We start from the raw sequence: 27,411 nt of genomic DNA, 5'->3' as shown, positions 1-27,411 counted from the left end.
CTGGTTAAACACAGCAACAATCAATGGCTCCTTCACAAATACTACTTTATTCTTGGTTGAGGCTGCGATCTCACGGGTCAAAGTTCACTGAAGTTCAGCTCCACGTGATGTGAAAATGCAGACTTGCTGTGTCACTAGAGGTGAATGTGGAGAAAGAGCAGACTGTCCACATGTCAGAGGATTGGTGAAACAGTTCCCTCTAGTCTACATGTTGAAGGATTCATGATATTCTAAGTATTTTTGGGTAAAATACTGAACCCTAAATTGCTCCCAATGGCTGTTCCATTGGCGTGTTAGTGTGTTTAGGCTGAATAGCAGGTGGCTCCTTGTAAGGTAGACTTGGGCACAGTTACCATTATCTCACACTAAACAGAAGTAAACAGGAGGCAAATATTCAGCGCTGTTAATTTCGCTCATGTGTGACTGAGCCCTTAACCTAGGGGTCGCGGTGTAGTACGCTTCTGCATCAACCCAATCACTGTCACCAGCTGCAACCGACTGTAACCGACTCTACCCGCCGTATGAGTGCATTGCAGAGTGGCTGCTATTATCTAATCAATGGGATACACACACATACAGGGGCTATTAAGCACTAACATACATACGCTACCAGACTTTCACCCCTGGTGACTGACAGCTGTATAGGTAAGCGGTGTTTTGGCGGGAACTACCCCACCGCGAATATCAGACGCCAACTCTCAATGACATCACCCTCACATGATGGCAACGCCCGTGACTCGGATATTTTAACCTCACTCCAGTATAGCGGGGTAAGCGGGGGCGTGTCGTTCATCTTTATATGCAGTCTATGGTTACAACCCACACAGAGGGAGTGTGACTTCATTCTTTGTTCAGGACGCTATTACTCCACTCCATGTTTACATATCACATAGCTGTTTGCTGTTTTATTAAAGCTCTGAATGCTGCATACTGAACCTTTGAAATATAATATAGTACAGGATGATACAAAACGAACTATGAAAACTGCTTTTATAGAGTGGTTTTACCCTCTCTCTTCCCCTAAAACAAAATCAACAGTCCTTTCACTTTTTTTTTGGACAAATTATTTGTGTTTGCCTGCATGAACTGTTTGTACTCGTCACAGTAATAGGTGCCGACTGACGTCAAAATGCATTGTAAAGGTCACAGGCGGGACTTTGGGAGAGCATGCAAGAAAAGGCCGACCCTTATGTCTGAGTGTTGACAGAAAACAGCAGCGCTGCACGACACAAGTTCAGCCAGGGATGAAAAACTCCCCCACTGTGGACGGATCGATCTTCTCTGCTGGGCACAAAGCTACAATTACAGAAGTAGAGGAAGAGCCCGAAGTATCTGAGACCAAACAGACTCTTTTCTGATAAGTATTTGACTTTCTCATTGAAGACAAACACTGAGAACAGTATCAAACCCCCTTTTTTATATTACGATTACAATTTCTTATATCGTCCTTCCCTGCTCACTTGTTTTGGGAGAGAAAATCACTTTCCCTCAATAATTCTGTTTATTCTGTCAGAACTCAGCCTGTACTTTAACGAATACCATGTTATTTTTTATATACTGGTGCTGCACTGTGGAGCAGCCACCATTTTGATTTAAACAAGAAGAAGTCTAGAGTTTTCTGCCTCTAATGGCATTATACCTGTTGCCACTTTTATGTTTTCACTGTTAAATCCTTTAATACCTGGATCGACATCACTTCTCGCGCTGTGCTCAAATGCCTTTCACAAATATTTAAACATCTGAATCCTTAGTAAATTTGGTTTAATTTCTTTCAAAAACGCGGAGGAAAAGCTGATGAGTGACTTGGCAAGAAATGTCCCACAAATTGCAAGATAACAGTAGATTTACAAATAATAAAATATAAAAATAATTTTAAAAAAGTAAGACAGGGAAAATTGTCTACAAATGTATATTCATTATATTATTATCATCACAATCATATAATCAAAATTATTACAGAGTTATTATTATTTTTTTAAGCACCTTTCTCAGTCATTTCCTTTTTGGTTTTCCATTCCATAAATTTTCAGGTAATTTTTTGTGCTTTTTACAAATTTCTTGCAAATCTTCGGGTCATTTCTTCTCAAGTTGCTAATGGCCTTCTTTCCATGATTTTGAAAGGCATCGAGACATTTTGCTCAGGTCTTAAAGGGTTAATTGTTGAGCTAACTTTTTAATAAACATTTTTATGCATTAAAATACTGTTATTAATGAAACAAAGCATATATTTACTTGTGTTATAGCACAACTTAATACTTGTGCTTTACTGTCTTTGTACTTGTTTTCTGTTTTTTTTATTGTATCTCTTCTTACTGTGTACACCTAAGTACTGATAAAATACAATTTTATTCTCCTGTATGCTGATTAGTGTTTTGAAGTGAGTGACACTGAATTCCACTTTGAACCTGGAGGTCAGATGAGGTTTCATTTATGTTAATGATGATTTCATTGAGCTATAAATCACTTTTTACTGTATTTAAGTGCATTTATGTAGATACTTATTTTATGGTTTAGTTTGCAATGTTTGAGTTTTGTATTTAATAATTCACTGTTTCATGTCATATGTCTGTCTTTTAAAGATGTTGGAGCCATTTTGGAAAAAAAAGTGTTTCCAGTTTAACATGTTATTCTTTGGAGTGTTTTGTTGATCAAGAAATAAATCATTCTTTCCTATTCCCATCCTGTTGTTTTTCTGTGCAGACAATGTTTTCCACTCTAGGGGAGGATGTTTTCTCACCTTCCTCATCATGTGAGCTGCGGCCTGCCATCCCCGTGTGCCAATGTGCTTGTTGAAGGAGATATTGAGATGTGTGGCGGACTCATAGTACTCAATCATGTCAAACAGAGCCGATGCACCCTGAGAAGCACAGACAGAGAAGACATTAAACATTATGCAAACAGCTTTAAACAAATCTCACAGTCGGTCACAGTGTCAAAACCCTGAAAGAGATGTTATTTGATATAGTCTGGAGCAGCTCTAGTTGCCATAGTAACAGTCCCTCATAATAGGCTCCTGAGGCGTTTCCATGAGGGCCTCAGGTGGAGGTAAAGAGGAGACACCTGCCTACAGCTGCAACTAGAGAGTCAGTGACCATTAAAGTAGTGAACATGAAAATAAACAGTAACTGCTCCTATATTCTACATATAACACAGAATGAGGTTTATTTTAGATGGTTAAGTGTGTGAGTTTTATTTTGTGTTGCTAAAAGATATTTATTGCGTCTGCTGACTTATGAGGGGCTTTAGACACACATTTGTTCACAGATGTAGATAGTGAATTCAGGGTTTCCCACAGATTCTTTATTTGTGGTGGGCGGCTACGATCAAAACATCTACTGCCTCAAATAGAGTTTTTATGTTTGGAGCTGGACCATTCATTAGGTACGCTATGGGAATATATGTATTGTTCCATTATGCATTACATCACACTTTCAGAGCCCAGACGCAGCAGAACGGCAGGCACAGTGAAAGTGAAACTAGACTGTTTAATGTTCAAAGTCTACAAGATTACTTTCACTCACTCTGCACCAGCTTCTCCTTTCGTACATTGATCTGATCATCTCTGACTGGATGAACTGATCAGTTATAAAAGCTGCGACTCAAACTGCTGTTGAAGGATAAAAATAAGTCATGACGCTATTGCCTATGCTGGTAGGCAATAGCGTAGAGGGGCAAAGAATAGAGGGGCAACAAATTGAAAAGAAAAGAAAAGAAAAGAAAAGAAAAGAAAAGAAAAGAAAGACAAGAAAAATAGGAAGCTTACTTTATTTGACTGGTTTGTTAAAATGATCCCATCATTAATTTCACTGAGCACAAACCTATTTTTGTCTCACCAACATGTCAAACAATATTTACGTCACAAAGATGAAATTTGAGACGCATCAATGGCTTGAAAGGTTGATTTTATGTCAAGCAAGTCTGTTAGCTAGCCTATCTGACAAGACAGTTCAGCTCTGTAGAGATAAATGTGTAAAACAGCATTCATTACAGGCTGAAATGGTGCAAAATCATCAGTGCATTAAAATAATGAAGCATGAGACTTTGCTTGTTAAAGGAGCAGATGAGGGACTAAAAGTGAAATGTCAGGTCCAGTGATGCAGTGCACTCATGTGATCAGGGTTTTAATCTCATTTTGGTGTTGATGGTGGTGTGGGGAGCATCTCTCTATCACTGACATACTGACAACCTGCAGACATTGATGATGGTTGTTATTTTGCTTTTCTGCATTAATTCAAAAAGTTATTAGCATGTTTTCACAGAAAAATGGGCTGCTGGGTCATTGGTCCCTCGTGTCTCTCACTTAGAAGCATTTAAAAGCAAACTTAAACACCACCAGAATCATCAGCCAGCGGTGAATTTACTCGGTGGTGAATTTGTGCAGCCAATTGCGGGATGTGACTTGCAGATTAAAATGTGGGCATGAGCTGATGAAAAGTAACAAAATCAGACAGGCTGCTGCAAAGCGTCTCATAACCTTTCCCCCTTTGTGTGTGTATACAGGGAGACATTACTGAGTATACACATGTGTGTTTATCTACAGGGTGGGGGAAGATGAGTCACATACAGCCCAATAAAAGCCAGCCTGTGTTAGTGCTCCCCATGCCTGCTCCTCCCCACACTTCTTAAAACATCTTTCTAAAACTATTTTCTCTGCTTTCATCTTCCCATATCATTCCCAACAAGGCGCCACTGCTCAGGCTCTGCCAAATCCCGCTATCTACTGTACGCCTCTCACTCCCATCTTCTCACTTCCCCATTCAATTCTTTCTCTATTCTCCATTTCCCTCCACAAGCAACACTTCCCCAATATTCTCTCCTTTCAGTGTTTCATTTCATCGGAGCCCAAGGAGAGACACACGTCTCAGACTGAGAGGCTGCTCTCTGGTGACTCAGTCACTGACTCATTCAACTTCATTCATATTTCCGGGGCAGCGCTCCACGTTGGGTGAAAAAAGTGCGTATGTCACTCTGCATTTGTTCAGATTGTGTGAAGCTATGGTTTGTGTGTTTGTATTTTCTAAAATGAAGATCTGTTAAAAAAAAAAAAACAAAACTGTATGTACAATAGTGTAACGTAAAAGCTTGCATTTTGTGTTTAAATCAGAACCTGAAGACCTGAAACATAATCCATCAAACCAAATCAGTGTTGTCAGATGACACTTCTCTTTTGATTAGTTGCAAGTGAAGGAAAATTATACAACAAAATGGGATGCAGCTGAGAATAATGATGCATTTGTCTACGCCATCTTGTGGCAGTACGCTGTGTGTATCTTTGAGGTCTAACAGAGTTGTTAAAAGCATATCCTTCCACAAAAAACCTTTGTAGATATGTATTTTTGCAAAAATTTGAAACCTATATTGTTTACATGCACGTTTACTTGTTAGCAGTCTTCCTCCATGGCTTTCTTGATAAATTTCTGCACATTTTTGACATTCAAATCACCACCAACAGCTGATCAGTGGAATGGTATAAAATCATCAGAAGCATTAATCCTGGGTGACCTTGACCACATCCACATGATACAAATGGAATAGGGACTGACTTTTAAATACATTGCTTCATAGTGCTACAAGTGGACAAAAACTCCACAGTGTACTTTAAATTTAAATTCATTCAAACCAGCAGGGGATTGGGGCCTAAATCAATTTTGCAGTTAAAGGTTGAAAGTACCAACACAGCTTTGGCAGACAGGAATAAAATAATGAGCAGTAATTAAAGGGACCCTTCCTACCCTGAAGAAACGTATCCTGAGTGACTGTCTGAAAGCGGAGTGCGTGTCTATGTGTAATACAGTATATTTGGAGCTCTGTGTGAAAGGAAGTGGTCAAGGCCTGTGTCCCTCTGCTCCACACTGCAGCACTGTCTCTTTTTATGCGTGTCTGCAGCCCAAATGTCCCTAATGGTGTTTACACAAGTGGACATCTAGAGTAATCAAAAAAGCCATGACAAACACTGCACATCCTGCCATTAGAATGAGAGTAAAAAAGAGGATCAGAGTGTGAGACAGGGTAGAACTGACAGTGAAAAAGAATGAGAGAAGGGCATGAATTAGGATCTTCTTACATCTTCATCCAGGTTGGTCTGCTCCAGGTCTACCACTTTAAACTGGACCCTCTTCAAAATCTCCTCCAGAGATTCGCATGCTTTGTAGTCAAGCTTCTCACCTGAAGACACGTGTTGATAAATATTTTAAGACACGTAAAAATGAATCTCTATATATGAAAAAGATTTCCACATGTTGAATTCATAGTATGAAGTAAGGCTGTTATTTTGGTGCTTACCTTTTAGATCTAAGCATTCATTTCGCTGAGTCAGGTCTTTCAGTTCCTACAGAAACAAAAAGAGGCAGCGTCAGTAAGAGCTGAGATTGTGAACATGTTGAAACTTTCACATCACACAGACGGCAAACCAATACATTAGTTCAGGAGATAAAAAATTGATCTTGTGTAAACTAAGATCAACCTCTGTTGCAGAGAAAAGCATCTGCAGGATGTGTGTGCCATTGTGTCTTTGAGTTTTGGTCACATTGGTGAGTTTTAGGAAGTACTGAAAGTGAACAATGAGTGAGACCCAGTGACAGCAACGTTGATAGAAACAGTGCATTAGACCCCTGAAGGGCCTCTTGTCTGCAGCTTTATCTAAAGGTCCTAAAACACAAAGCTGCCGGTCAATGTTGGGTCATTGGTGAGCATAGTCGCCCTAGTTCTTGAAGTGTTCCTGACACTAGTCTTCAGCTGATTCAGCACGTTCAGTCGGCATTGGACAAGGAGCCTGTCAGTGAATTAAATCAATCTGATTGGCAAACAAAGTACTAAAGTAAAGAGGGTGTGAGATTTAAAAAAAATAAAAACTTTTATTAGGTAAGATTTTTGGCCATTGAGCTTTTTCAACTTTATTGTCCCCTCAGGGAAATTTGTTTTTCAGCCAGACAAAACAGAGAGTAAAACAATCATGCAGAGTCAGCCATAAGGTACAGCAACATACATAAATGCAAAAATACATTAAAGGACACTAAAAGGAAAATTGTCCCTAAAAACCATCTTCAGATGTCCACACTGAGAAATTAGGCTTTATAATGGATCATTTCTTTAGCAGAAGAGAGCAGCTAACTCTGGTTTTCTCTGTTGCACTACACCTTCCCCTACAATATTTACTGACCAAACTGTGCAGAGTATGTCCATATACATTGTATTTCCTATAGCTGCTTCACAATAAAGGCCTTCCCTTCGTTCTCTGGTGGAAAAACTGAAGCAGCAGCAGGAAATATTTGGTGTGCATCAGCAGTAACTTAACACAGCTCTGATACAGCTAAAAGCATTCAGTTGAAAAAAGGGCTTGTATGAAAAGGCATGCAAAAGTGAGACTAAACCCTTAAGAGATTTGGTTAAAAGCTACAAACCAACATAACACGGTAACAGTTTTAGAAACATCCCTTTTTCGGCCAGCACTAGAAATAACATGTTCACGACTTGATGCAGCTTAGCACAAATGAAGCAGGCAAACCTGGGCCCACGGAAATGTGGCTGCCTCTACTGTTTTATGTTTGACTTTATTCTTTAAACCTGAGCATGTACAGTCTGTGTCTATGTGTTCATCTTGACTATGCCATTGATGTTGTGATGCAGTCCGGCTCCACGGCATCACAGATCAAAAGGTGGAAAGATATTTAACCTCTTGCACTGGTAAAACACTCAACCAGCCACACAAACATGATAACACGCAGAGTGCAGCCCTCAAAACTATGTACCAGCAAATCCCTCTCTCTAGTTGACTGCCCAGCCCATTCAGCATGAACTCAATAACCTCTGCCCTCGTGCCACACTGCCATGACTTATCTGTGTGTGTCTGGACATACTGATGATGGTTTAGTGGTAGGGAGGGTTCATGGCCTCCTGCTTGACTCAGCGGGTCCCAAAACCATGATAATGATATGTGACAGATGCTACAACCAACATGCTGTATTGTCATAATATAATCAGCAGGAAACAATATGACACTAACAAACCCACTGTAGTAGTTATTCAGATGATTCAGTCATGAAAACGAAGAAATTATTTGCTCTAGGAAACATTATATGAAAAACAAATTATAACACTATTTTATGTGTTTTGTTAAATATGGTTTAATAAAAAAAACCCTGGCTGTTCTTCATTATCCAGATGGTGTTGATTATGTAAGCACGACCAGAAACACATTTTGGGCAATTTAACAGCAAGACAATCTTCACTTACAATTAAATGGGGCACCTGTCAGTGAGAATGATTTTATCAGTGTAAATACCTCTCTGACAGAGCTGCCAGAACCCAAAATAGTGCATGACGCATTGTGCGCCTCTGCACGAGTGGTGGTATGGGTGTGTGTGTGTGTGTGTGTGTGTGTGTGTGTGTGTGTGTGTGTGTGTGTGTGTGTGTGTGTTGTGGGTGGACTACATCAAGCTACTGATTCTCCTTCTGATGTTGTTCATTAAATTCTGTGGTAACTCTTGCTATAATGTGCCTCTTCTACGGTTTTCCACCAAAATGAGCACGTATATGCAGGTTTTTGAAACGCAGGAAATCCCACTTAACAAAGCCGACTCCTTTTGATGTCACAAATACACCAGAAACAAGCATGGAGGCCAGTGAAAATTAGTTATCTGTTACTTGTTCGGTCTCTCTTTAAAACTCTTTACAGACTAACTTAAAGCAATGTTTGAGTGATGCTTGGATGGAGATGGATGGAATATGTGATCAGGGTTTACATTTGCCAGCATATGCCGGTGTTTTGTTGGAATAACCAGTATTTGTCCAGCACATGAAAATAATGCCCAAAATGTCTGGTGGGAAAAAAGTCAAATAAATTCATTAACAGCATAATCAACAGTTTAATATTGTTGACCAAGAAGATAGGTTGCCAGGCCAGGAAAACTTAAATAAAAAACTTATTTTATTTGGACCAGATTTCAGGATTCAGTAACAGATGGATCTCTTTTTCTTTTTATCCACCGAAGCTGTACAGAGTACGCCCTGCCTCATCAGCGTACATCACATTAATGGCAGTCGAGTGTCCTCCTCTCAGTGTGCTCGGTGTGGGTGACTGCATCACAGATAACATTCTCCTTTGACAAAACCGCAGGGCTCCTCGTGGATTCAGCATGCCGAGCTAGAGAGCGTGTTATGGGCTTGGCATCTTTTCTGTTTAGTCACTCTGTTCAACAGCTTCTCCATTTAGGCTCGGTTCTTACAGTCTTATTTTCAAGTAGGCTATTATATGGCTATTTAAAAGACGTGTCCTTTAAATGATCTATAGGACCAAAATTCTAGAGTATTAACAGCTATTGTGACTGAGATGACAAAGATGTATGACAATGCACAAAAAAACCTTTGGTTGACCTTATAGCCAAGTCCAAACCCATAGACGACCAGGATAAGTATGCAGCTCCTCTCTGAATGAGTTAGTCTGGCCTCACACGGACCAAAATGGAGCTCTCAGAAGGTCCTTGTGAATTGTTAAAGAAATGCTTTGACTTTTTGGGAAATGCACTTATTTGTTTACATTGCACAAAAGCTTGAGTGTAAAAAAAAAACAAAAAAAAACCACAATACAGCAGTTGAGTTGTGTCTTTGGCCAGTCCTTGTGCTTAGGTAGGCTGACCAAAAGCTGGCTCTGGCTTGATGATTTATTTTGTAATCCTCTCATTTAACTCTCAGTAAAAAAAGAATTTTTTTTGCCAAAATGTTGAACTTGTGCTTTACGTGCAACACACTGAACACTGCATATTTTGCAACCTGCCTTAAAAAATACGCTGTCAGTTTTTAGACATGCGTGGTCTGAAGGACCTCAAAAGGTCAAGCCACTGAATTTGGGATGCAGCATGCATGACCTTTAATTTGCATCCCTAATGTGTATAATATGTCTGTGCTTTAATGACAATAGAAGTAGGATTCTGTGCAGCACATGGTTGTTTTCAAGTTATTCAGAGTTGATGTACCTGTCAAGTGTGCAGCAAAAGATTCTGTCCTTTTTTTACATAGATATACAGTTTACTCCCTCCAGAACAAAACTACCGTATACCACATATACTGAACCATTCCAGATAAAGCATGTTTCTGTATTTTCAGAGGGACGGAGTGTACATGCGGGCTGCGTGTGAGACATTGCATAATGGGGAGACCACTTGTCCCTGAGGGAATTGCTGCAGCAGAAATGTGACACAAGGCTACCAAGTGTCCAGGTCGTAAGCCTCTGTTGGGAGTTACTGCAGAGGAGGCATTCAACATGCAGCCTCTAAATAGTGACCCTTATAAAACATACAACATACCAGAAATGTACATAACCTGTAGGGCCACTGGCAAGCTGCCACGTGTACATAGCAGTTGGACTTAATAAAGAAAGCATTTAGAGTCCAAGAGGAAAAACACTGTAAAAGGCCGAGCTCCTCCTGCAAACCCCCCTCTTACTGGTCAGCCATTCGGTCTGACTGGCTTGTTTATGTGGCTGGTTACTGCAAGGATGACTAAGCAGAAATGAGAGGGGGTGGTAGTGGACCATAAGACTACAGCGGCGGGGAGGGATGGAAAAAAGCCAGACATGAGCAATCACAAAAAAGCAGAATATGATCAGGGTGAAGGTGAAACATCTCTGTGATGATAATCTCAGGTCAGTTAAGCCCCAGTGGAAATGTACCCAGACCGCAGCACCAAATGAAGCTCACAGCGATGTGTATTTCCACAAGTAGCTGAGATGCTCTCTCTCAGCTGACCGGGCGTGTGGGGATTTCTTAGCAGAGTCTCTCAAATCACAAATGTGTTTCCATGAGAGGCTCAGTTTGCTTCAACATCATCACTCACACATAGAGAAACACCTGCAGGTACAAATGTGCAGATCTCCAGCGGAGAGGCCCAGTTAAGGGCTTTTATGAGAGTGTGCTACGACGAGTATGCTAGCACTGCCAACTCCTCCGCCTGACTTGAGAGGAATCAGTTCGGTGACGGGATGTTCCCGCACAGTTACAAGCAGACAGGCACATATTGGTTTGCATATTCACAGTTTTTAATATCAGAGATATCAGATCAACACAAAATCCCCAGTAATGGCTTTACTTAAACAAAAGAGAGCTCCAGGTTAGGTCTGTCACCATTACTTTTGGTGGACTTTTGGTCACTAACACTGGGTGATTAGTGGACAGTAATTTATGTCTGCTTGAGACAGAAGTTAAAAAAAGCCTTTTTATTTTCTCTGCCCAGTCATTCATAATTTCTCTCTGTTCTGCTCTCTGTGACAAAACATGTCTCTCATTCGGAAGAAAAAAATTCCAAAGCATTCCAACATGTTAATAATCACAGCAGAGATCAAGCACATCCACCCATTCACATACAGAGGCACGAGGTTGTCAAAAATCTAAAAACAAACAGCCCCGAGGCTTCCCCCACTGGGTTTGAAGAACTGCTTATGCAGAGGGATTATGAGACACATGACTGTGCTGGCAAACCCACAAGAGAAGGCAGAAAAAAAAAATAGACACGAAACACTTGTCTGCCTGTTGGGAGTAACAACCACCCTTACTGAAAAAGGCCCACCTCTTTTGGATGCTATCATAGCACTTGTCCAGAGACATGTCATGGTGCATTAGGCTGTGCCCTCAACCACATTAACAGGCTTTTGAAGTGTTTTCATCACCAGAAGAAAAGGTTTAGGATGTAATTCTTGGAACTAAATTTCATTCAACCTCACGAACAGGAACCTTCACAATTACAAGCAACTTGCGGGTGGAGCTACCGGGACTTCCTAACTATTCCCGAATAGCTTGTCCAGCTCCTGTGCAGCCTCAACTACTTTCTAATTTGTTATTTAGTCTTGTGATATATGTAGCTATTTGTACCCCAGAGGTTTTGAAAGTGCACAGCATATGCACGCCCACACTCTTGTTAAGGCATCTGCCGGCTCTTGAATCATAAGGCAGCAACTTTGTCACAACAAACTACAGGCAAGTTATCAGACAGTGCACTCAATGGGAGCAGCCCCTGTGACTCCATAAATACCACATAAGTGTTTATTCTCTGTACTGGCTTTTGTATTGTCAGATTGAGGTACTACTTGGGGTCATGGACAGGTTTAGTTTTCAGCTAATTGTATGCACGCATGCACGCACGCACGCACGCACGCACGCACGCACGCACGCACGCACGCACGCACGCACGCACGCACGCATGCACGCACGCACGCACACACACACACACACACACTTGTGTTTACAAAGGGGCAGTTTCTTTTAGTTTTAGTTTCTTTGTTTTGTGACAAATAGCAAGACCTTTATAAAGTTTTAAGTTTGGTGTTGATAAAACATACATTCTTTATCAAATCATTACACTGACAATTTAAACCTTTTCTCACGAATACTGTCATGTAAGGTCAAATGGACTGAATCAAATGTTTGTTTACAATCACTTCCTGGTAGACTCCCCCCCAAAAAAAATAATCAGTATCAGCTTAAGTGTACACTATATTTATAATATTTTGACTTTTTTACCTTGCTGTCAGACAGCCCCTCCCGAGGGGGAACTGAAGCCATGATCTCAAAGCCACCAGACTTCACTGACAAGAAAAGTTTTTTTACTTTACAGATCACGGGAGTTGCTGGTCTAATTCTGCCTTGATTGGTTAACATGTAAGGTAAAGCAGAGAAAATGTTCCAAATATAGCGTACACTTAAATTGAGATTATTTTTTGGGGGCTTTTTTGCCTTTAATCGATAGGACAACTTAAGCATGAAAGGGGGAGAGAGAGAAGGGGCCACATGTAACAAAGGGCCGAGGCTGAAATTGAACCCCCGTCTGCTGCGGCGAGGACACAACCTAGACGCAGACTAAAAATGTCAGACACGTCGGATCCCCCTTTTTTAAATGCAAATCTTTAAACATTGAAGTTACTCCTAACAAATTACGACAAAAATGCACAACTCTGTCTATTTCTTATAACCCCACAATTAAAATCAATTGACAGTTGTCCACCCAAAGAGAATCTTGCTGTTAGCTTGACACCACTGTGATTACGTCAATAAAGATTATTATATGTTGAGGCAACAATTCACATTAATTATCAATTAATTTGCAAGTTATTTTCTTGATTCATTCTTTTATCGATTTGTTGTCCATATAAAGTCAGAAAATGCCCATCAGTTTTCTATAACCCAGGTTGGTGTCTTCAAATTGCTTATTTTCTGACCACCATTCCAAAATCCACAAAACACACGGTATTATAAAACTACCAAGCTTCTACATTGGAGGAGATGATTTTTTGTCATGTCTGCTAAACAATTAACTTGTGTTTTTTTTGGGTGGGAAGCTGGTGAGCGATTCTGTCCGTGTGACTGGTGTATCAGCAGACCTAGGGGGTTAGCACAAAGTTTGAGCACATTTACGCTCCCTTTTTTGAAGTATTTTGCCATCAAACTCAGCCGCTGGTAGCTTCAGACAGACATCTCTGAAAGTGATGATCTCTGTAATTATTGAGCATGTACAATACTCACTTTAAGTCAGTCCACGGATATCCCTCCACATCTGTCATACTGCACCTTTACTTGACTTTGCTGCCACTGCAGCTGATGCTTGCACACTCCTTAGTTGTACCTTTATATTTGCTTATATTTAGTTCTTTTATTGGTATGAATTTAATGTTGAATATTTATCACCTCTCAAATTCCTTTTTCTATATACACATATTTGCGGGGTTTTCTGCACCATTTGAGATGATGCACTTGCAATTTTGTTACGCTTGCATAATGAGAACAAAGTTCTTGTATCTTGAATTTCAGTGATGAAGAAAAATAAACTGCGACATGACAGCAGTGTTTGCACTGACAAGAACTGCAGCACAGGGACACCAGCCACATCAAATTGTTGTGAAAAGGGGTAAAAAGCAGGAGCTCAGCAGGCTCTGGGTTGTGATGGCTTTCCACTCTGCCAAGGGATTTAAGAGGAGATTATGACGTCATACTAGAGGTGGCAAATAACATGATTTTAAGTAGAAACAGCCATTCTCATTCACCACCTTCTTTCTGACATTGTTTTTAGCACTGCAGCACTTCCTCTTGGGTGAGATGAATATTTTACTTTCCCAACAGCAGATGAAGAGTTATACCACAGCCAAAACTATGCCAGAGAGAAAACAGAACAAAATAGTATCGAGCTTCGATTCAGCTGCTAGTTCATTGTATACACCTGGCTAAATCTAATGCAGTCTAAAAAACTGGAAATGCAATAAAACCTGCCTTCATGCACACTATACTGTTTTTGTGTTGAAACTGTTTAAGAGACCTGTTTGTGAGTGTCTGTGCGATTGCGCTGATATGTCTCTTCATCTGTGTTTTGTGTAAAGTTGAACCTCACCTGTATCTGTTTGAGCACTTTGGCTATGGGTTTACAGTTGAGTTTCTGACAGGCTTGTTTGTAGGAAGAGAGGATCTCCTCCACTGTCACATTCTGAGCTGTAAAACACAGAAAATGGAGAAATGGTTAGGATTGCTTTGTTTCTTTGAGGAAACAACACACAAGAGAATCTGATTGAGGGAAAAAATTGCACCATCTACGTCCCAATAATTATGTTTTTCCCCATATCCTTTAGTATTATCTATGTTCACAATCTTTATCATATCCATAAATGCATAATAAAGCCGTACAGCAGTCACTCGCATGCATTAAAGCTAATAATCCAATTAAGATAAATGTGACAGCTAAAGTGCATGACAGCTTTCTTTTGATGTTTTCCTTGAAAGTTTTGTCGGATATGTGGGGAAGGTTGGCACAGGATTAAGACAGTTTTTTTTTTATCTCAAGCAACAATGAAGTTCAAATGCACCACAATGGCAATATGACCCTGAAATACATGAATAATGTTTCCATTGCTAAGTGGCTCCACTCACATCGCTTACTCGTGCACACTGTCATATCATGAGGTAAACAAATAATTATTTTTTTTTGTGCTCTGCAGTTCGCTAACAGGTTTACTCATCTGTGACAGACAGTGAAACAAACTGTAACAGTGACGTTCTGACAACAAACAAAGCATCTGAAATGGATTGTGCCTCTGCTGGGTCTGCCCTGATCCTGCATATCAACCAGTGATATCCCTGCATGGCTCTTGCAAATTATCAGCATAATGAAGTCTAGCACTGAGACACACTTTTGTTTTTAATGTGGCATGTTTGTGTGTCTGCCTGCCTTGGAGAGCACACTTGACAGAGTGGATCAGAAATTGTAACCCCCTTTAAGGGCTCCCCTACTTAAGTCAGCAAAAAGGAGGTATTGTTCTTGGTGTGTGCGTGTGGGTCAGCCGCTGCTGCCTTCCAAGACTGTTGCGGGGGATAACTCCAGTCAGATGACTGGGCAACATTCAAACCTACTGTTCTGGCTGAGAGACTCAAAGATGAAGTGAAGCACTCAGGGAGAGAAAGAAAATAATGACAGAATCAAAAAAGACAGAAGGAAAAAAACTGTGCAGGTTTGCAGAGATTCAGAAAGGTCAGGACATAAAATCAGATGAATACAATTATGATGATATTAACTCTACCAGACATATTTTAGACTGTGTATACAGACAGATGAATACATTCAGATTAGGAGGTACATGCTGATATGGAAAGTGGTCCCTGTGCATCTCCTGTACTCACAGTGCTGTGCACGCAGGGCTGGGTGTAAAACTGACTTTGCTGCAGTCATCATTTTCCTTTCTCTTATCAAGGTGACAATTTGTCAGCCTTACTGTTCAGTTGTCTCCATCTCCTCTCCCCTTTGTCTCACACAGTGTCCCCCAGTTTATGTCAAGTGAAACATCCCCATCTGTAGTGGGTAGCAGTAGCACAGACTGGACTAACCAGCATCACTAGAAATAATAATAATACAACTTTTGCTTTTGTATTGAGAAAGTACATATTCACTTAGGTACCAGGCTTTCTTAAATAATATTTTTAATAATCGTATTTAATTTAATTATTTTTTTTTAATGAATTCAATTGCTTCATTATAGACTGCAGAGGTGAAAAGAAGTTGCCACTTTTGTTTTTGTAATTTATCTGTTACATGAGGTCATATCCATTTCAAGAAAAACAAACCCAAACGAGAGAGGAGAAAATGGAGAGTGGCCTGAGGACATAGACCTTTAGTTAGCCGCTGTAGCAAAAAAAACCTCAGTGCTAGGGGTCTGATTCTGGACTTCCCCGGCCCCCCACAGGATCAGCTAATTTTCTATTTCTGCCGTTACACTGATGAGACCCAGCAGTGCTGCAGCCCCCAGCCTGCTGTGACCCCTGGAGCTGAGGTTTACGTTGGCTGAATCCCAGTTGCTACTAGAGGACCAATATTGATACAATAATGTTAATTTGAAGCAAGAAAAAGCTTATAGCTGATCAAATCAGCCGATTTTGCTGAAATCGTTTTGGAAATATGCCACGTTATACACAGTCTAGAAGTATATACAACTTTTTATTCAAGGTCTAGTGTTGGAAAAAGAATAAAAAATTCAATAAATCGTAATATCGAATTGATAGACTTAGAAATTTCAATACATATTAAATCCGAACCCAAGTGTCATGACAGTATTAAATCTGAAGATAAGCATACTGTCACAGCCTATATCTTTAAATACAAATAGTTTCAGCATGTAGATATAGATGTTTGAATATGTATGTCTATATGTTTCATACAAGCACAGGTCCAAATGAATAACCTGCTGAAGGGACAAAGAGGAAGTTAAAAAACCTGCATGAGCAGCCGTGCATGTCTGACCAAATATGTTATTCACCATCTCAATGAAATATTCAAACCTCAGACCACAGCTGAAAATACTACAAGAGACGATACAGCGGTAAGTCTGAGGTAATAGTGGCGTGTGTGTGAGAGACTAAATTAAAGGGAGAGTCAGCGCCACATGAATACAATGAGAGCAGCCACAGCCCCATCTTTCGCTTGTTTTGAGACCAAAGAGCCACTCAAACTGAAACCAGCTGAGTTTTAAAGCAGTAGCAGATACATAAATACGAAAAACACATAAAAACTCACTAAAGCTGAATAAGTGATGATAGGCTGACTGCTACGTTCAGTGATAAGATAAATAAAGGTTCAAGACTTAAAATCAGTGTATACAGAAAAAACAAAATATGCATGCACACGCTGCATCATATTTATAAAAGGCATGCATTTATATATTTCTGTTTGATATTGTTAAAATATTGAGAAATTGCGTACACAAGCCAAATTTCTCCTCATACAGTTAGCCATACCACAGGGCTCTCCTGAACACAAGTTATGGGGCATTGAAGCTTTGTTGAGAAATATTCACGATTAACTGCGAGGGAAGACAAAAGGACATTTTTCGAAGCATCGGTTTTCCATTGTTGCATCTAAAATAACATGACAATTACCCACTTTGTTAGCATGCAGGACATTAGCCAGTATCAGAATTTCTTAATTTATGAAATAATTTGGGATTTCTGGGGTAATGGTTGAGCAAAATGGAACATTATACTGATTAGGAAATTGATAACCATGGCAACTTTCATAGCTTCACAGCATTTGGGTCAGTCCTACAACAAAAGTAATGGATTTACGATAAATCAACTGTTAAATATAAGTCTTAAGATATGTTGAAGAACGGAAAAGAAGAATTGAAATTTCACTCAGTTTGAGATTAAATTGCTTCTTGGGTATCATGATTTTTTAAATTTTACATCTCATTTTACTCTGAATCCAAGGTGTGAAGTGGTCCTTAAATTACAAAAACATGTTAATAACATGCAGTGGTGGTTTCGAGATGCATGCCAGCTGCCAGGGTTTTGTTGGAGGCTCATGCTATAATGTTGTTATAACCTGAAAATCAGTTGTAATTAAGTGTCACTCAATTTTTCCAAGTTTCTGCTTTATTTACAAAAAGTATCTGTCGACAGAACTGTGCATTTAACCTAAATGCCTCTGCTGTCGGTGTGTGAGAGTGCAGTCTCGTAAATTTGTACAGCACAGTGTGTGCGTTCCAGTGAACACTGTGTCCTTGGAAAAGTGTTATTGTGCAGAGTCGCTGTGGAGCAAGTGTGTGTGTAAACACTTCCTGAGGGAAAGGTGGGGGGTGGAGGTGGGGAGGGTCGCATGCTTACTACACAGTATTTTCACACACTGCACATTAATTAGCGAAAGAGAAGGGAGGTAAGAGAGATGGAGGCTAAATAAAAAAGAACATGGTCTATATGGTCTAATATATCACCACTGTGCTCGAAAGCAGAGAAAGCCTTGTAAGGAAGCATCGAATGAACAGCTCAAGGAAAATAAAGCACGTGAAAGTGGGAAATGGTGAAAAAGAAACAAAAAGGAACTGTAAAAGAGAGCAACTCAGGACTCAAGGGCTTGGCGGTAAACAAAAGATGTGGGCTTCGGCCCTGCAGGATCATCAAAAGCTGAGCTACAGCTGTTGCCTGCATTTTGGCCTGCTTTGTCTTTGTTTTATTGCAATCCCTCCAGTGCTGCTGGTACATGTATGACAGAGGGAGCGGCTATGAGGACGTACGCAGAACAGGAGAGAGCGAGGGGAAATGACAAATCTTGGGAGACCAGGTTAAGAGGAAGTAGAGAGGTGAAATCTGATTACGACTGCACAAAAAAATCACCGAATATGCGTCTTCCTTTAAGATACCAGACATTTAACTTCCATGACAAACCACCGATTAGGGGGTTAAATCACCACAAACCAGTTTAGGAGCAGACTTCAGCTGCAAATCCTCTCACTTCTGATAAATCCAATTTGCCCTGACCACCCCTTGTGTAAAGAAAACCTGCTCTTCACATTATACTGAAGGAAGACAGCAAGGGAAGGGCAACTGTTTTTTAAAAAAAAAACCTTGGACTGAGTTTTGAGGTATGAAGAGGAGAAAGAGTGAAGGGAATGTGTCTGTCTCTGCTCTGACTCAGTGAATCTGCTTAATGATACAAACGAACAGCACGCCCCTTTTCCCCTTGTTATTGGTGTTGGCCCTCGTCCACACTGCAACAACACACACTAAATCACTTGCTGCTTCCATCGCTGAGCTAGTGAGCAAAATTTAAAAAAAAAAAACAACAACCACACTCCTACAGCAGCATCTAACATGCTGACTCAGACCAACAGAGATAAATCAAGCACTGTGGACTTAATGGTTACCAATGATGATGAGCTTTGACCGCTATCTTGTTGGTACAGATTTGGCCTTTAGTGGAGCAAACATTTTTAACAATGGGATCAACAGCAGACTATAGTTGAGCAAGACAGTCGCTCAAACATCATTTCAAAATAACACTGTATTGAAATTATGTGCTTAATACCAAGATATTGTGGCCATGTGTATAAGTATACACATATTTTTGTAAACTGATATTTTCCTCAGTTTTGGCCTCTCCTCCACACTGAAACAGAGTTTTACATCGCTAAATAGAGGTTTTTTTTGTGTAAAACGGAGTATTTGGGAAACCATGGCATAATCTCCTCAATTTGCTCATGCTTTGTGTAATGACTACATGCTAGAGATAACAACAACAATCGGGGACTATCAGTTTGCTAATGTTTTGCTAGCACTGTTGAATGACTATTTTATTAGGGATGCATGATACTGCATTTTTTGTGGATATCTCATATGCTGACATATAAGAACTCATTTGTCCGATAACCAATACTAATATATCCAGTTTGTTCCCAACCTAATTTCGGTGATCATCAAGTCTCTCCTGTAGTGGAATTAACATCATATTAGGCAATTTCAGAGTGGGATCACTGTCGATTCAGATTGGAAGGAAAACTTTTGCCTGATGTCCAGAGTATCACTTCTTTCTTTCTTCTATCTTTTAGTGAGCTCCTTTATCCTCAAATTGAATGTAAATCAAAGGTGATAGTATCTACAGTAGGTGCTTTGAAAAAGGTAATGCTAGTCTGTACACTTTACTACCTTTGTGAAGGAAACTGATGAAGACAGCCGATGCTGCTGAGAATTTGGTGTTGTTTTTGCAACCTAGAGTGGACAGTTTTTTTTTGTAAAATGGAGGTCATATAAACAGATTTTTTTTTTAGACAGAGGGGGAAAACATGTCCATATAAGTGTAGACAGAGCCTCGAACAATCAATACCGCATGAGAAGTTTTGATCTTTGAACCGTTTTCCTCATCTCTAACCCTCACATACTTCTGATGATTCAGATGGTGATGAAGAAAACCAGTGCAATCAAATGTAGCAGGTCCTGTTATGAGAGAGGATCTAAAAACCAATTTAGTCTAGCTTGCTGTGGTATGCCCCTCTAATAGAAAAGTATATTATGAATATACAGAATGTATGAAAACAGATATACCTTCCCTAATTTCTTCAATAAACCATGTCTGTTCAAACTCTACCCCAACATATTAAGGCTCTGTTTCATCGGTGCTTCAAAACACAGTCGGTTGGAGTGGTATCTTAGAGCTAGGAAAAACTGCAGGCAACAAGGGAGGTATACCTGCCATAAATTATAAATCAATTACTTAGGCTGAACAACCAGCAGAGCTGCAACAAGTTCAGGCACATATGATGAGAGGAGAGAGCTGTACTTACTCTCTTTATTTTGGCAATGAATGTGAGCAGATATTCAGCCTCCTGAAACCGGCTACTTCACTTTGACACCTTATTTACACTGAAGCTATAAAGCACAAGGTGTGGTAAAGGTTTTCAGTGAAAAAATAACATATCATTTTGCTTAGACAATGGCAGGCATCATTAACTTGAGATGACATAGCTGTGGTTAGAGTTAATCTCTGAAGACATTAATTGGAAACTACAGTATTTGTCATATTTTGACTGTGAAAAGGCAGCATGGGGGATTTGAGCAGAGATTGGGCTAAAATAACTTATTATTGTGTTATTTATTTCAACACCAAACTGCTTCACATTTGAGCTGAGCAACAAGCTTTTGGTTCAAAACATATGGTCATATCTGCACAGGATGCAAAATTAACTTTTTTGTCCACAGGCCAGAAGGCTACTCTACTAAATGGCCACCCAAAGATTGCCAGTTGTTTCGTCAAGTGAGTGAAGCAAACCTACCAGCCACCTGCAGTTTACCAGCTTTATACTGTTTTTCGCTGTGATCTCTCTCTGCTGTTGCGGGAAACTGGCTGTTTGCAGTCCTGTAACGTATTCTACCACCACTAGATGTTACAGTGTCATTCAGCTCAGCTGCCAGTTCCACCAGTAGACACTAGAGACTGACTCTGGGGGTGTGTGCTGTGCACTACATACAATGAGTTTAATAGAAAGAGGAACGCCTGTATTTATCATAGTGTTGAAAAACATGCCATCGCTATCTCTAAATACCCTGGTATACTGTAATACTGTGATGCTGCCCAAGCCTACTCTGCACCTTGCATTAAAATGCATCCTGGGTGATTGGATTGCAAGTGGATAGTGCTTGACCACATGAAAGTACAGGGGTAAATGCACCCTAAACACACTGAGGAGGGATTGTGATTCGATTGACCAAACCACCTCTAGCAAACTGTGGAGAAATGCTACTTCAGCTTCTGGTCAGGCTGATCTCAGTGTAGACACTGGAGACACATATTCATACCAGGTGTAAATGTCATCAAGTTAAATCATATTTAGATCCAGATATCTGAATATCTGGATATAAGATGCATTTTAGTGCAGGGTTTAAAGGGGGTCAAAGGCTAATTCATAATTTAACTTTCAATTAACGTTGCCTAACAAGCCTCTTGCAATGTAAGTAAATGACAAGTCATGACAATGACTTATCAGAAAAGATGTTCCATAATTAAATGCAGCAGCTAAAAGTATGAGACTTCTCTCTTTTGTGGCTGCACAACATCATAACACCATTGCAGTCTACCACCGCCCACAAAAGGTCGGAACAAATCGACCCACAGAGTGCCCACATTGGGAGCGTTGGCTTTAGCACCAGACTCAGTTTGTGCTTGTCTTACTGGGACAGATGAGTGAACTGGTATATGAATGCTCCCTAACCTAGTCCCTATCACCAATTTCATCATTAGTCTACTATAACAGGTTCAATATGACCTATTACTCAGGACTTTTTTATTTCCTGTTTCATTATTAATGTTTACTTTTTCAAAGAGGCTAACTTTGAAGGTAGGGCAGGTAGATAATCATCATCATCATCATCAATAATAAAGCAGAAATAAAGGCTGAAAATTAAACACTGAATCTAAAAGTAGCGCACAAGTTGTTACCGTTCCTTGTGTGTATTTGCATTGGTTTAAAGGAAGGAGGAAGCTGGATTATGAAGAAAACTTGAAGCTCTGCCTCTCTCGCTTCAAAAAAAAAAAAAAAAAAATCACACAATTTGCAATTTCTGCAAAAAACAGCATTAACACTGGATTGCTAGTTCTGGAAAGCTACAAAGAAAATTAGGCAACACGGACACTTCTCCTTATCCAAACTTTTGAAAGGAGCTTTCCACTGCTTTCAGATTTTTTTGAAAAACCCCAAGGAACATTGAACAAGTAAGGGCACAAATTATTTTCTTATGAAGTTCTTTTAAAGTATCTAATGTTGAAGCCAAGTCTTTAGGGCCTGTAAAAACATGTGATTATTATCTTCTAGGGTGCTGTAAGTGTGAGCAAAAGAGCTAGCACCTCACCTGCCAAGAAGCTGCTGTCAGCGCTGAGTAGGGATGGGATGATTTATGATTTTATCGCAGATCACAATAAAAAACACAATAAGTAGATTGTGATGACTTTTCAGCATAACATTTGTATGCCCTGCAGCACCCAAAGACACCTGGCTTGACATTAACTTTGTCCAGAGCGAGTAAATTAGCATTTTGCTATAAACACTCAAAGCAGTGCATCTGGGACTTGAGCATGTCTGAATGTTACAGCACCAATGCTACTGTATATCCAGCTGTATATGGAGCCAATCTCAGCTGCCACTGGGCGAGAGACGGGGTACACCCAAGACAGGTCGCCAGACTATCGCAGGACTGACACATGGAGACAGACAACCTTTCATGCTCACAGTCACACCTACTGGCAATTTAGAGTCACCGAATTGCTGACACCGAATTGCCCGTGGGTGTAACTACCTGACCTGCATGTCTTTGGACTGTGGGAGGAAGCTGGAGAAGAACATGCAAACTCTGCACAGAAGGGCTCCAGCGCATGGACCGCACCTTGATCTAACCCGGGATCGAAACGGGGACCCTTGTCAGAAATATTTGTTTCAGAATATTTTCTTGAAATAATGATGTATTATATTGATTACAAACAAACCCAAATAGACCAGAGAGTTATTTGAAGCTAAAATATTTTAACATATTGAAGAGCTCATTGCTACAGCCTCAGCGTGTGAATTACTTTCTTCTGGTAAACAGTGATGGAGTGTATATGTCTAAGGCTTTTATTGTGAAGGATAAAAACGGAAGGAGTGAAGATGTACGAGTGAGGCCAGTCTACAGCCTCCCAAAATTTACTTAAAAAGGACATCTACTACATTTGGTGCTAGCCAGGTGCTAATTTCAGACCCTGCTGAACTGCATGCTCAAGACTGTCTACCACCAGGCGTTAAACGGGCCTGATGAGAAAAATCTGACATACGGGACCCCATGTGAGTTTACTCTGGAGTTGATAATGTAATATACAACAGTGTTACTAATATTACATATCTCTGTATCGTTGCATGCAAGAGATTTAAAAATATTTCTGTCCCAACAAAATGTAAGAAAAAGTTATTCCAGTATGTTTTTGTGCAGTTTCAAGAATTTTAAGCATATTTTGAGGACCATCGGTACAATCTTGTGAATCACAATAATTTTGAAAAAAATAATCGAGACATGAAACTTTCATATTGTCCCATGCCTAACCCTGAAAAAAAGTAGACAACCATCTTTGCACAAACTCATTCAATGCCAGAGCTCGCGACACATCTGAAAAACAAATGATAATTTTCAGAGATGCTTTTTACTGCTCTCACAGAAAAGTAATTGTTGAGAGGGCATTCAAGTAAATATGACCCAATTTCTACACATCTCACAGTCTGTTTATCGTCCTCCGCCTTGCTATCTTTGTGCCTTCATCACTCACTCTTATTCTATCTCTATCTGACAAGAAACAATGTGTAGAAAAAGGCTATATGTGATGCACTTTCTCCCCTGACTCCAATAACAAGGAGGAAACAAACAGAGACAAGTGTTTGCATGTGTGCAGAGGGAGACATGGCACTATTTGCAGAGACAGACAGACGACTAAGAGACTTGGCACAAAGAGAGGATTCCACTGAAATGTACGACTTGCATAATGTCTTGAATTTCTTCCGTTTACACTCTTCTGAACAGTTTGGTTTCACTAGTTAAGAATGATACAGCATACTCTGTATGTGGAGAGCTTCAGAAAAACTCTGGCAGTGACTGTACCTGTACCTGTCAAACTATTGCAGATAAACACCTGAACTGCTGCCTGCACACATCTGGAGCTGCATGGACAGCAGGGGTCTCAGCACATGATAATGTTAAGTTACATAACAGCAAACTAAGAGAGAGGACTGTGGTCGGAAAAGGTAGTCAGCCTGTTGACTGACCTAGTTTATACTTGGACAATTTGTTATGTAGCAGCTAATACTGCCCTATGATAACTGCCGACCAATCGTGTAGAAGGATTAGCACACTGAGAGGAGGGAAAGCTGAATTCTTTCAGTCGAAAGATCACATCTCCAGCCATACTGTGCACCTACTTAACAATACATGCTGATTGTTTTCACCAGATCAGCACATATTCTTATGTTACTAAAAAACAAAATATGATGTGGACTTACGTAAGCTACTACCAACCCATTTCAACCGATAATCATGACATCCACCCACCAATCAATCTTCAACTTTAAACCACACAGAGCTAAGATTAAGTTAGTTAGGTAGCAACAGCATGCTACGTGGGTGTGTCTTCAGTTCCCCAAAATACCGTGGTTAAGGTCTGCTGGTTAGAATTGGTTCACTTTTTAAAATGCCTTGTACGATGTGAAGCTCACAGAGATACTACTTTCCTCAGTGGAGTGCTTTAGCAACCAACGTTACACTGAGCATATGATGTAGAGCTTTGATTCTCTGCCCAAGCCCAATTGAGCTGGACCTGACTTGCCCCGCTGGGTTGGGGCTGTGCAATAAATTCTCAGTATTCCTCCAGGCTTGATTTGTGTCGTGTTCTCACCAATTTACCAGGTGTTTTTTTGTTTTTGTTTTTTTTGGAGACTGGCAGTTTTGTTCATAAATGGCAGGGGTTGCAATGGACTGAATCAAAAGGGAAAGAGAGATGATAGCATGCATGAGAGAGAGAAAATGAAAGAGAGATGGGCTGCAAGGTGACTCTCCAGATGTGGGAGAGATGTATCGAACCTAGAGTGAAAAGCTGTGATCATCATCTGCACCCTGCATTACCACTGACTGCCATGTACACTGCAAGACGCGCCAAGGGGTCGTCACAATACTGAAGCTAGATACTTTTCGAAATGCCATTTCATCTGGAATTTAAATTACATAAAGTGTGACATCTCTGCAAAGTGTAACATGTATCCAAATTAAAATGTCTGTAATGAAAAGTTAAGAGAGTAACCAGTGTTGACAGGTTACATGCTTCAAGAGGAAATTATTCCCAGCCACTAGTTAAAAAAAAGGTGCTAAAATAGAGAAGATTGGACACAGAGCACTCAGAGACACATGGAGACCAGGTGTCCAATAGTCCTCTCTGTTCCTGTTTCAAGTGTGTTTCAACATATCCAGCACTGGATGTGATTTGTTGTCCTGTTGACTGAAACCATTCGAGTCTGAGGGTGGGTTGCACTGCCAGTCGATTCTGTACTGAACCACTTGCATATTGTTTTTGTCAGAGAAAAATCCTGCATATTTAAAATGTCAAGTTATGCTGATTTATTAGTTTGACATTCAGATCAGCTCCGTTCATCTTCCAGAGGATTTAAAAAAGGTTTCATAAGCATAAACAGCTATCCACACCAAGAATGATAACAATAACACTCACTATAAATGCATCTTTTTAAAAATCATTCTAACTCAAATCGATAACAGGGTCCACACCAGAACTATAACAACAACGGTGGTCAATGTTATCACTTTCAGAGTGATCTGATGAATGACAAAACGCAGTGACAGCCAATAAAATGCATCCAAGATTAGAGGGTGTCACATTCAACATGGCAGATGACATTGTGTGTTTTGTTATCATTACCAGCTGAAGATGGAGATGAAGATATTTCTAAAATGACCACGCAGCTGTAGCATGCAGCCTGTGCCTGGTGCAGAATCTAATCTCACAGAAGACTTTTCAGTGCAGATGCTCACATCGTTATTGTAATACTGATCTTGTTAGTTATGAGGTGGGGAGGATGGCCTTTATAATTTGAGAAACTTCAAAACGTAGTTCTTCAACTATTATAGTGGAAAAAATTATAATGCATCTTTTTCTCTTAGTTTGGCTTCCAGTTCACAATAAAATACTATGTTATCCACAGCCAAAATTGAAGCTTTTTGAAAATGGTCACCACCAAGGAGAGATCTGCAAACTCATACTGGCCTTTTAAGCTCAGAAGGGGAAAAACAATGACATATACTCATTTGCAAGTCCATTAGGTACACCTAGCTAAAACTGACACAGCTCTGTTATAACTCTTCCATTCATTGAAGTTTTAATGTTAAATGTTTGTTTTAGTGAGACCGTTTTAGTGAGACGTTGATTCAAATTTATGATCATTTTGAATGCTGTAGTTAGTGGTGTTGTTGAACTGAGTTGCATCACACTGACAGAAGTATCTGTTATTTAGCCTACTGTCACTAACATAAATAAGGGGATCAAAAAATAGAAACACCTGTTAATAGATCGCAATACAATTCAACAGCACTGAAAACAGCAGTTATGTTGCACTTCAACTCAGTGATCAGTGATCACAGAGAAAAAGCGACAGGACGGAGGGTTAAGAAGAAGAGATTTAGTCATTTTCCTGTTAAGCATTCCATCTACCTGAAAACTGAAAAAACTGAATTCTGAAATTTAGCCGGCACAGCATGGACGTAACCTAAACCTGATACATGAAAATAACCTAAAATATTTGAGGTGATTGGGAGAACAATGTATGAAATCACATGCCGAGCCTTTGGGCAAACTTCCAGAGATAGATGTGAGTATGTTGTGGGTGGAACACCGAAGTGTTGCCAGCTCCTACTTAACATGCAAGTGCCAGTGTTCAAAATAGCCCCCCTCTCCTAGTCTCCAGTCCCAATCCCTGCCATTTCACACTGCTGTGCTGTGGATGGTGACAGCAGCGTCATTCACACATGACAGTTGGCTGCTTGGCTGGTCAGAGGTGGGGCAGAAAGGCAGGGATTGTGCCGCAGCTACTTTGTGACTCCAACAGGC

The 27,411-nt window shown here is 40.1% G+C and overlaps 1 protein-coding gene across 2 annotated transcripts in view; it reads right to left on the bottom strand.

The window, feature by feature from the left end:
- ppp1r37 (protein phosphatase 1, regulatory subunit 37) overlaps window positions 1-27,411 on the bottom strand; it is a 53,138-nt gene that overhangs the window by 12,691 nt on the left and 13,036 nt on the right. For both annotated transcript variants that reach the window (XM_042486398.2, XM_042486397.2), the window contains exons 2-5: window positions 14,368-14,465; window positions 6,283-6,328; window positions 6,065-6,165; window positions 2,738-2,857 (exon numbers count right to left, since the gene is read on the bottom strand). In XM_042486398.2, coding sequence (XP_042342332.2) covers window positions 2,738-2,857; window positions 6,065-6,165; window positions 6,283-6,328; window positions 14,368-14,465 — 365 coding nt within the window. The remainder of the gene's footprint in view (window positions 1-2,737; window positions 2,858-6,064; window positions 6,166-6,282; window positions 6,329-14,367; window positions 14,466-27,411) is intronic.

The sequence above is a fragment of the Plectropomus leopardus genome, chromosome 6 (assembly GCF_026936395.1).
Source record: "Plectropomus leopardus strain MGB_pleo_1.0 chromosome 6, ASM2693639v1, whole genome shotgun sequence".
In the NCBI taxonomy this organism is placed as follows: Eukaryota; Metazoa; Chordata; class Actinopteri; order Perciformes; family Serranidae; genus Plectropomus; species Plectropomus leopardus.
The sequence above is the reverse complement of the archived record's forward strand: the minus strand, read 5'-3'. Positions and strand labels throughout refer to the sequence as shown.